Genomic DNA, 12,568 nt, shown 5'->3' on the forward strand with positions numbered 1-12,568 from the left:
AAGATGTACTGGAAGAGTAAAACACACTGGCTTAAAAGGCAATACAAAAAAGAAAGCTTAATAGCTAACTAATCATTTTTTCATTGCTTATATTTTTAAGTAATATTTTGGATTCACTGGTTTAAATAAATTATTAAAATTAATTTCACCTATTTCTTTTTACTTTTTAAATGTAATTACTAGAAAACTTAAAAGTATGTATGTGGCATGCATTATATTTCTACTGGATCATACTATTTTAAAGCTCATATATCTAAGTGTAAATTAAAAATATCATTATGATACATTAATGATTAATATTTCAAATACCTCCTGACCTTTTCACTTGATTGTCTTCTTTTCTTTAGTTGAATGAAATCTGTTTCCACCCTTTCTGCCAGCTCTAGTTTCCGCTTGTTTCTTTTAAATGCAGCTAAACTGAATCCTATAAAAGAAATATTAAAAATTACATTTGATAAATATTAGGGCAACTGGGCAGAAGAGATATCCTGAAAAGCCTCTCAGGACAAAATCCTTAAGAATGTTGGATGAAGATTCAGAAAGACTTTTCAATGTATGCTGGAAGTGGTAGGAAAATAAAATAACCTAAGGTTAGAGAAGTAAAATAATAGTCAAATCCAGAGAAAGAAGTGAGTCCTAACAGTAGGTGCCTCTGGTATCTGCTAATGCATAACACAGCCAACTTTGGTTTTGAAGCTTTCTGTGGATAGGGACAAGAGATAAAAACTGGGGACAATGCAGCACAAGGAAACATGCTGGAGATTACCCACACAAAAAAAGAAAGGAACCCCAAAGGGTCACATGACCCTTTGTAAAAGGGAAAACCAGGAAAGGCCACCATATGCAAAGAAACAGGAAACTTGCAAGTTTCAGGCTTGGATTTAAATGTTAGGGAATGCCCTGGTTAGTGTAGCTCAGTGGATTGAGCATCATTCTGTGAATTGAAAGTTCACCAGTTTGATTCCCAGTCAGGGCACATGCCTGGATTGTGGGCCAGGTCTCCAGTTGGGGGCATGCAGAAGGCAACCAATCAGTGTATCTCTCACACACTGATGTTTCTCTTCATCTTTGTCCCTCCCTTCCCCTCTCTCTAAAAATAAATAAATAAAATCTTTAAAAAAATAAATGTAAAGGAAGAAAAGTCTCTCCAGATAATGTTTGACCAGGAAGGGCTTTCAGATGGCCTTAGGGAATTCCTAGTACCTGGGAGGCAAAAAACAAACCGATAAACAAACAAAAACAAAACCCTCAAAAATTATCTTGGTGTGCCAGTGCTTTAAAAATCCACAAAACACACACAAGTGCAAATACTCCCTAGAAAAACACACCTTAACTTACCAGACTTCCGAGAGTTCCAATTAAAATGAGCCCATGGCTTTTAAAAAAAATTCATAAAACATAAAGAAATAAAACACCAAGAAAAAAAAGCTTGCCAAATATCAGGAAGCGTAATTCAACTTAAACACTACAAAGACCTCAGATACTGGAATAATTGGATACAGAATATAAAATATGTTAATGATCATAGAAATAAAGGATGATACTGAAAATATAACAAAGAAACAGAAGATGACAAAATTATCAGGTAGACTTGAAGAAAAAACAAATACAGCTTCTAAAAGTAAAAAAATATAGACATGGTGGTGTGGTTTCAAGGATTGAGTGCCAGATTACGAAGTTATGGGTTGCTGGTTCAAATCCTAGTCTGGGTGCATGCCTGAGTTGCAGGCCAGGTCTCTAGTAGGGGGCACACAAGAAGCAACCACAGATTGTCTATTTCTCCTTCCCTCCCCCTCTCTAAAAAATAAAAAATTAAAATCTTTTAAAAAAATAAAAGTAAAAAAATAATTAAAAATGTAAAACTTGATATACAGATTTAGACAACCAATTAGGTTCACCTGATAAAAGGGAAATTACAAACTAGAATATAACACAAAGAGATTTCTCAAGTTTTCTGATAATGGCAGACTAAATTATTCCAAGTAACTTTCCTACAGAATATTACTAAAAATGTTAGATTAAAATATGAAAAAACACCTTAAAAGCATTTAAAATATTATAAAATTTCCAAGCTAAATTCTGAGAGTAAACTGAAGACTAAAGCTATTACCAACACTGGGAACATTTGCCAACACTAGCATAAATTAGTTTTAGTTAAATGGCATCAAAAAGAGATAAAGTCAAGCCTAGAGCCCATTAAAAGTGGAGTTCTATTGGAGACACTTCCCAGAATAAGCTGGGGATTTAAAGGGCTACTACACTCGCTGCAGGGATGACCCAGAACTATGTAAGTCTGCCTCTAATCTCTATTTCAATATCAAGCACATTCAGGCATGATTGCCTTAGATTATGGCAGAACAGAAGGGGAAAATGGAGGAGAAGGAAGAGAAGGGGAATAGGGGATACTGGAAAGAAAAAAAACTATCCCTGAGAAGTTTGGGGTTGACTGGGACCTCTGCACAGATGTGTAAACATGTGGCCTGGGTAGGTCAGAAAATAAGCTTTCAACCAAGTTTAAGTAAATTCTGATTAATAATGTGTGAAATAATAGTAAATATATAGTGATCTCTGCCCCCAATTCCTGGCACAGAGCTATTAAAAACCTTTTGTTCTAACACTGGGTCTCTGACCCCAGTTCCTGAAAGAGAGCTCCTAAATCCCTTGGAATTTCCAGGATGATATGAATGCCTTTTGTTCTGAATAGGCAACTCTTGGTGGTTTTCTAAATAGCTTCAGAATGGCAATGGGTCACCAAAAAGATAAAGCCATTATTAAAAGCTTGCAACTCTCAGCCCTACACCCACTCTGGGGAAAAAAAAGGACTGGCTATTTAGTGAATCATGCCTACATAATGAAATCTCCATAAAAATTGCCAAAGTACAAAGCCTGGAGAGCTTCCAGGTGACTGAATACATCTATGTGTTGGGAAGGTGGTACACCCAACTCCGTGAGGACAAAACCTCCTGCACTCAGGATCCTTCTAGATCTCACCCAGTGTATCTTTAATTCTGTCTGTTCATTCATATTGTTTAACATCCTTTGTAATAAACTGGCAATCTAGTAAGTAAACTGTTTTCCAGAGGTCTCTGAGACACTAACAAATTAATCAAATCCAAGGAGGGAGCCATGGCAACCCCCGATTTATAACCAGTCAGTCAGAAGCACAGGTGATAACCAAGGCTTGTGTTTGGCATCTAAAGCAGGAGAGGTACAGTCTTATGACTCTGCCTGAACCTGTGGGGCCTGCACTAACTCCATTTAGTGTCAGAATTAACTTGAATTGTAGGACACCCAAATGGTATTAGAGCATTACTTGGTGTAGAAAACCATCACATTTGGTGTCAGAAGTGACGTAGGGAGTTGTGACTGTGACAGTAGTATGAGAGTAAAGGAGAAACAGGAGTATCTTTCCCATTCAGAGTGCACACACACTTGGGAAAAGTAAAAGCAAAAAATAACACCTGGAAAAAGACACCTATATCCTAGACAATGGGTGAGTCTACACAAATAATTATTCAAGGACAATAATAAATATATAGTCAAAGATAATCAGGCACAAAGGAAATGAAGTACCATGAATAAGAACAAGCAGAAAAAATCCCAATGTGTATCTCACATAATGGAATTATTAGGAACAAAATACAACAAGTAGCCTTAAAATGATTAAAAATGAAACAAAAAACATGAAAATGCCATATTTCATATTACAAAGTAAAATAAATTACAGATTCTTAAAAAAATAAACAGAACTCCTAGAAATGATAAAGCAAATAAGCAAAATTAAGATCTCAACTGTACATGTTTGGTAATCAACAGGATATAGGAAAAATATCACTGAATTAAAAGACTGATCAGGGAGATCAAGATGGCAGAGGAGTAAGTGGAGGCTACACTAAACTCCTACCAGGACCATTCTGGAATTATAACTGAAGCATAGAAAAATCATCCTAAATAACCAACTGAACACTAGCTGCAGACAAGCCTTATAACCATGACCAGACAGAAGAAACCACATCACTACAATGAGACAGGTAGAGAGTGCAGGGGAGGTGTGAGAGAGCTGGCTGGGCTACCAAGGGAGGCAGCTGAAGTTCCTGAGGAATATTTCAGTGGCCAGGGGATTCCCCCTGAGGAGTGTGGGGTCTAAACCACAAACTGGACTCCTCAGTCTATTGCACCAGAGCCAGAATGAAACCCAGATAACAGCCAGCTGTGAAAAGCTGCAGGGTTTCTGTCTGCCAGGGAGAGAGAGCTGGAGACGCACAGAGCCTCTTAAAGGGTCACACAAAAATTCCATTTGTACACCTGGGCTCCAGCAGAGGGAAGGCAGAGTAGAATGGAGACACATGAGAGTCTGGGATTGGTGGCTTTGGAGAGAGAACTTAAGGGACAGCTGCCAGAATCTCTGTGCTAAGTCATTTTCCATACTGCAGAGGCCATTATACTCAGGCAGAGCACTCCTCTATGACTGGCATCTGACTGAGGGGAAGCAATAGCTCCCCCTAAAGGAATTACTCTACCCAAACCTCTAGAGCTTAAGCCTGGTTGCTGATTACAGCTTGATAAATTTAATAACTGATCAGTTCAGCAACTGCTTAGCAGCTAAGGCAGAACAATAAAGAAGCAGTCAAAATGGGAAGACACAAAAAAGACTCCCAAATGAAAGAGCAAGAGAATTCTTCACAAGAAGAAATAGATGAAATGAAGCAATGTATCAAATAGAGTTTAGAGTAATGATTATAAAGATACTAAACAGCATGAAAAAGACAGAGAAACCACAGGAAAAAAAGGGCCAGTCAGAAATAAAGAATACAGTATGTGAAATAAGTAATACACTGGAAGAAGGAATAATTAGTAGGTTAGATAAAGCTGAGGATCAAATCAGTGATTTGGAAGACAGAGTATAAGAAACACCTACACAGAGCAGGAAAAAAAAAAAGACAATTAAAAAATGAGGAGAGCTTAAGAAACATTTTGGACACCATGAAGCATAACAACATCCACATCACGAGAATACCAGAAGGAGAGAAGTAAGGGGAGCAAGGGATCGATAACCTGTTTGAAGAAATAATGACTGAAAACTTCCATAATCTGCTAAAGGAAAAAGATATAGTAAGTCCAGAAGGGTTGGAAAGTCCCAAACAAGTTGGATCCAAAGAGGCATAATTGAGACACATCATAATTAAAATGACAAGGATTACAGACAAGGAGAGAATCCTAAAACCCACAAGCAAAAAGCAGGTAGTTACCTACAGGAGAGCACCAACTTGAGTGTCACCTGATTACTTAACAGAAACATTTTAGGCCAGAAAGAAGTGGCGTGAAATATTCAAGGTGATGAAAAGCATGGACCTATAACAAAAGCTACCTTAACTTGCAAGGATATCATTTAAAATTGAAGGAGAAATAAGAAGCTTCCCAGACAAGAAAAAGCCTAAGGAGATTTTTAATACCCAACCAGTACTGCAACAAATGTTAAAGGGCTTGTTATAAGAAGAATAAGAAGAAAAAGAGTAAGGGGAGGGGGGAAACTAGAGGAAAACAGTCTAACAATAAAATGGCACTACATAAGTATCCATCAAAAATCACCTTAAATGTAACTGACTTAACTGCTCCAACCAAAAGGCATAATGTAGCTGAATGGATAAGAAAATAAGACCCACATATATATGGATTCCAAGAGACACATCTCAAGGTAGAAAGATATATACAAACTAAAAGTAAAGGCATGGAAAAAGATATTTCATACAGAGGGTCCAGGATGGCAGAAAAGTAAAGAGAAGCTACAATAACCTCCTCCCAGGACCAATCAGGAATTACAACCAAATTGTAGAGAAACCATCCAGAATAACCAACTGAACAATAACTGCACAGAAGCCTTATAACCACAGACAGACAGGATAAGCTACTTCACCACAATGTGAGCACCAAAATATATAAGGAAAATCTTGGAGGATTTCAAGAAAGACATCAATAGCAACACACTCATAGTAGTGGATTCTAGCACCACTTTGTCAGCAATTGATAGATCTTCTAAGCAAAGAATTAACAAGCATATTGTGGCACTGAACAATACTATAGATGAGGTGGATTTATTGATATGTACAGAACCTTTCACCCAAAGAAGCAAAATACACTTTCTTTTCAAATGCACACGGAACATTTTCAAAAACAGACCACATGGTAGCACACAAAATATGCCTCAACAAATTCAAAAAATAATTGAAATCACATCATGCATCTTCTTGAATCAAAACGGCTTGAAACTAGAAACCAACCTTAGGAATAAAACTCAAAAACATTCAAATTTATGGAGACCGAATAACATGCCACTAAACAATGAATGGGTCAACAATGAGATCAAGGAAAAATAAAAACGTTTCTGGAAGCAAATGAAAATGAACACACGACAGCCTAAAACCTATGGGACACAGCGAAGTCAGTCCTGAAAGGGAAGTTCACAGCAATACAGGCCTACCTAAAAAAGACAGAAAAATCTCAAATAAACAACCTAACCCTACATCAACAAGAACTAGAGGAAAATCAACAAAGTCCAGAGCAAGTAGAAAGATGGAAATAATCAAGATCAGGGCTGAATTAAATGATACAGAAACTAAAAGAATAATTCAAAGAATTAATAAACCCAGGAGTTGTTCTTTAAAAAGATAAACAAAATCAACCAGCCTTTAACCACACTCATCAAGAAAAAAAAGAGAGGACACAAATAGATACAGTCAGAAACAAAAGAGGAGAAATTATAACCGATATCACAGAAATACAAAGGATTGTAAGAAATCACTACAAGAACTATGTACCAAGAAATCTGACAACCAGGGCCAAATGGACAAATTTCTAGAAATATATAATCTTCTAAAACTGAACCATGAAGAAGCAGAAAGTCTGAATAGACTGATAACAACTAGTGAAATTGAAGCAGTAATCAACAAATTCACAGCACACAAAAGCCCTAGACTGGACAGCTTTGCTGATGAATTTTACCAAACATTTAGGGAAGAGCTAACTCCTATCCTTCTCAAACAATCCCAAAAAATTCAAGAAGAAGGAAGACTCCTAAATGCTTTTAATGGGCCAATATTATACTAAATCCAAAAGCAGGTAAAGACACAACTAAGAAAAAAAAACTAGGGGCCAATATGACTAAAGAAAATAGATGCTAAAGTCCTTAACAAAATATTTGCAAACTAGATCCAGCACTATGTTACAAATATTATACACCATGATCAAGTGGGATTCATCTTGGGATACAAGTATGGTATTATATTTGAAAATCAATAAACTAAATACACAAAACAAAAAATGAAAGACAAAAATCTAAAAGATTTCCCCCTAACATAGGAAAAAGACAAAGGTGTCCACTTTCACCACTTTTATTCAACCTAGTATTGGAAGTTCTAGCCAAAGCAATCAGACAAGAAAAAGAAATAAAAGGCATCCAATTGGAAAGGAGGAAACAAATCTGTCATTATTTGCTTCCTGATGACATAATAGTGTACAGAGAAAAACCCTACAGGCTCCACCAAAAAACTACTGCACCTAATAAGTGCATTTAGCAAAATAGCAGGATACAAAGTAAATATTCAGAAATCGAAGGTATTTTTGGACACCAACATAAAACATCACAAACAGAAACTGGAGGAAAAAATCCCATTTATTACAGCATGAAGAAAAGTAAAGTACCTAGGAATAAACTTAACCAAGGAGGTAAAAGACCTATACTCAGAAAACTACACAACACTGAAGAAAGAAATTAAGGAAAACACAAATAAACAGAAGTATATACCATGTTCATGGATTGAAGGAATTTACATCATTAAAATGTCCATACTACTCAAAGCAATCTATAGATTCAATGCAATCCCTACTAAAATATCAATAAAATATTTCACAGATTTAGAACAAATTATTTCAAAAATTTATATGGAACCCAGAACAACCATGAATGGCCTCAGCAATCTTGAGAAAGAAGAACATAATAGGAAGGATTACAACCTGATACCAAACTATGTTACAAATCCATTCTAATCAAAACAGTCTGCTACTTGCATAAGAACAGAATAGAAAGCCCAGAAATAAACCCATGCCTCTATGGTCAATAAATACTTGACAAAGGGGCAAGGTGCATAAAAATGAAGTAAAAATTGCCTCTTCAACACATGGTATTGGGAGAACTGGATTGGTAAGTTCAAAAAAATGTAAGTAGACCCCCAACTTAGAACATACACCAGAAAAAAAAACAAAAAAATAGATAAAAGACTTAAAAATTTAAGCCATGACACCATAAAAGTCCTAGAGGAAAACATAGGCAGTAAAACATCAGATATACCATGCAGCAACACTATTTTCACCAACACATCCTCCAGGGAAAGAGATATAAAGAAAAGAGTAAGCAAATGGGACTACATCAAATTAAAAATCTTCTGCATGGCTAAAGAACACATCATCAAAATGTAAACGGAACAACCATATGGGAAAACATATTTGCCAATGATACCTCAGACAAGGGTCTGATCTCCAAAATATATAAAAAACTCATATGACTCAATACCACAAAGATGAACAATCCAATTAAGAAATGGGCAAAGGACCTAAACAGGCACTTCTCCAAAGAGGACACAGAGAAGGCCCACAGGCACATGAAGGGAAGCTCCACCATCTCTAGCCATCAGAGAGATGCAAATTAAAACTACAATGAGATACCACTTTATACTAGTCAAAATGACCATCATAAACAAGTCAACAAACAACAATGCTGGCAAGGTTGTGGAGAAAAGGGAACCCTAGTATATTGTTGGCAGGAATTCAGACTGGTGCAGCCAATGTGGCAAACAGTATGGAGTTTCCCCAAAAAACTAAAAATGGAAATGCCTTTTGACCCAGCAATTCAACTGCTGGGATTATACCCTAGGAATCCTCAAACACCAATTCAAAAGATCCTACATACCCCAATATTCATAGCAGTGCAATTTACAATAACCAAGTACTGGAAACAGTCTAAGAGCCCATCAGTAAAAGAGTGGATAAAAAAACTATGGTACATTTACACAACAGAATACTACAAAGCAGAAAGAAAGAAGGAATTCCTACCTAACATGCCAACATGTATAGATCTGGACAATATTATGCTAAGTGAAATAAGTCAGGTGGTGAAAGACAAATACCATATAGTCTCACCTATAAGAGGAACCTCATGAACAAAACTAACCAGCAAAATAAAACCAGACCATGGAAACAAGGAACAGACTGACAGCAAGTAGATAAGGGGTGGGGGGGGGGGGTGGTTGGAGGATAAGGATAGAAAGAAGGGGAAGGGACTAGTCAAGAAACAGGTATAAATAACTCATGGACATGGACAACAGAGTGCAGACTGACTGTGGGAGCAGGGCACAGGCAGGGCAGAGGACAGCAATGGGGGAAATTCGCACAACTGTAAAGGAACAACAACTAAGAAAAATGATTAGCAAATGGAAAAGAAAAAAAAAAGCTGGGTTAGTAGTATTTATTTCCGAAAAATAGACTTTAGAACCAAGGCTATAGTAAGAAACAAAGGACACTTCATAATGATAAAGGGAACAATCCAACGAGAGAGTATAACCCTAGTTACCATTTAGGCACCCAACATAAGAGCACCTAAACATGTGAAGCAAATCTTGATAGTCATAAAAGGGAGAGATTAACAGAAATACTGTCATAATCGGGAGTTTTGACACCCCACTGATGTCAATGAATAGATCTTCCAGACAGAAAATCAACAAGGAGATGGCAGCCTTAAATGACACACTAAATCAAATGGATTAAATTGATATGTTCAGAGTATTTCACCTCATAGCAGCAGAATATACATACTTTTCAAGTACACATAGAACATTTTCTAAGACAGACCACAAGTTAGGACACAAAACAAGTCTCAATAAATATAAGAAGACTGAAATCATTTCAAGCATCTTCTCTGCTGCAATGCTATGAAACTAGAAATCAATCACAAGTGCACTAAAGAACACACAAAGGCATGGAAGCTAAACAAAATGTTATTAAACGACGAATGGGCCAATAACAAAATCAAGGAAAAAATCAAAAGATACCTTAAAATAACTGAAAATGAGAACAGAACAATCCAAAATCTGAGGGACACTGGGAAAGCAACCCTAAGAGGGAAATTCATAGCATTACAGGCTTATCTCAAAAAAGAAAAGAAAAAATTCAAGTAAACAATCTAACTGCAAACTTAGAGGAACTTGAAAAAGAAAAACAAATGAAGTCCAAATGAATAGAAGGAAGGAAATAATAAAGATCAGAACAGAAATATACAAAATACACTCTTCAAAATGACACAAGATCAATGAATCCAAGAGCTGGTTCTTTGAAAAGATAAACAAAATTGACAAACCTTTAACCAGATTCATCAAGAAACAAAGAGAGGGCCTAAATAAATAAAATCAGAAATGAAAGAAGAGAGATAACAACTGACATAAAAGAAATACAAAAGATTATAAGAAAATACTACGATCAATACTATGAATACTATATGGCAACAAACTGGACAACCTGGATGAAATGGATAAATTCCTGGAAATACACAATTTTCCAAAACTAAATCAGGAAGAATCAGAGTATCTGAATAGACAGATTACACCTAGTGAAATTGCAGCAGTAATCTAAAAACTCACAACAAATAAAAGCCCTGGACCAGATGTCTTCACAAGTTTATTTTAACAAACATTCCAAGAAGAACTAACACCTCTTCTTCTCAAGCTATTTCATAAAATTCAAGAGAAAGGTAGGCTCCCAAACTCATTTAACAAGGCCAGCATTATCCTAATTCAAAAACCAGATAAAAACACTAAAAAGAAAGAAAACTACAGGCCCATATCCCTGATGAACACAGATGCTAAAATTTTCAACAAAGCAAATCAAATACAGCAATGCATCAAAAAGATCATACACCATGATCAAGTGGGATTTATTCCAGGGATGCTAGTTTGGTACAAGATCACAAATCAGTAAATGTGATTCACCACATATAAACAAAATAAAGGATAAAAACCATATGATCATATCAATAGATGGAGAAAAAGCACTTGATTAAATCCAGATCCCATTTATGATAAAAATTCTAAGCAAAATGGGTTAGAGGGAACAAACCTACACATAATAAAGGCCTTATGTGACAACCCTCTGTCAGCATCATACTCAATGGACAAAAACTACAAGTGTTCCCCTTAAGGTCCCAAACAAGACAGGGAAGTCTGCTTTCACCTCTCTTATTTGACATAGTACTGTAAGTCTTATCCAAAGCAATCAAACAAGAGAAATAAAAGGTATTCAAATTTGAAAGGAAGAAGTAAAATTGCCTTTATTTGCAGATTATATGATACTGTACATAGATTATCTCAAAGATTCCATCAAGAAACTACTGGAACTGCTAAATGAATTCAACAACATAGCAGGATACAAAATAAATATCCAGAAATCATTTACATGTATGCCAATAATGAACTAACAGCAAAGGAAATTAAGGAAACAATCCCATTCATGATTCCTTCAAAAAGAATAAAATAACTGGGAATAAACCTAACCATGGCTATTAAAGACCTGTACTCGGAAAATTGTAAGACACTAAAGAAACTGAAGAACATACAAATAGGTGGAAGCACATACATTGTTCATGGAAGGAAGAACTGTCATTAAAATTTCCATAGCACACAAAGCAATTTATAGATTCAACGTAATTCCTGTCGAGATTCCAATGACATATTTCTCAAAACTAGAACAAGTATTTCAAAAATTTATATGGAACTGCAAAAGGCCCTGCATAGCAAAAGCAATCCTGAGGAAGAACAAAGTTGGAAGAAACACACTACCTAATATCAAACTATACTATGAGGTCACAGTTATCAAACTGGCATAAAAACAGACACATAAATAAATGGAACAAAATAGCCCAGAAATAACCCCATACCTTTATAGTCAATTAATATTCAACCAAGGAAGCAAGCAGGTACAATGGGCTAAAGATAGTCTATTCAATAAATTACATTGGGAAAATTAGACAAATACATGCAGAGAAAATGAAACTAGACCACCTTCTTAAACCACACACAAGAGAAAATTCAACATGGATCAAAGACTTAAATGTTAGACCCAAAACCATAATTAATCCTAGGAGAAAACATAGGCAGCAAAATCTTGAACACTGCTCATAGCAATATTTTATCAGGAATATCTCCCCAGGCAAGGAAAACAAAAGAATAAACAAATGGGACTACATCAAACTAAAACGTTTCTGCACAGCAAAGGAAACCATCAACAAAATAAAAAGACAACCCACAGAATGGGAGAACATATTCACCAATACATCTGGTAAGGGGTTAATATCCAAAATTTATAAAGAACTTATAAAATTCAAGCCTTGGCTGGCATAGCTCAGTGGATTGAGCACGGGCTGCAAACCAAAGTGTCGCAGGTTCGATTCCCAGTCAGGGTACATGTCTGGGTTGCAGGCCATGACTCCCAGCAACTGCATATTGATGTCTCTCTGTCTCTCTGTCTC

General features: G+C 36.1%; 1 protein-coding gene across 7 annotated transcripts in view; it reads right to left on the reverse strand.

Annotated features, from left to right (window-relative positions):
- Positions 1–12,568, reverse strand: part of TASP1 (taspase 1) — a 295,111-nt gene that overhangs the window by 180,461 nt on the left and 102,082 nt on the right. For all 7 annotated transcript variants that reach the window (XR_006785060.1, XM_045833625.1, XM_045833624.1 and 4 more), the window contains one exon: positions 318–424. Coding sequence is in view for 6 of the 7 variants with exons in the window: in XM_045833625.1 (XP_045689581.1) it covers positions 318–424 (107 nt within the window). In the remaining variant the exon portion in view is untranslated. The remainder of the gene's footprint in view (positions 1–317; positions 425–12,568) is intronic.

Source organism: Phyllostomus hastatus, unplaced genomic scaffold (assembly GCF_019186645.2).
Source record: "Phyllostomus hastatus isolate PE091 unplaced genomic scaffold, TTU_PhHast_1.1 phas_contig_17, whole genome shotgun sequence".
NCBI lineage: Eukaryota > Metazoa > Chordata > Mammalia > Chiroptera > Phyllostomidae > Phyllostomus > Phyllostomus hastatus.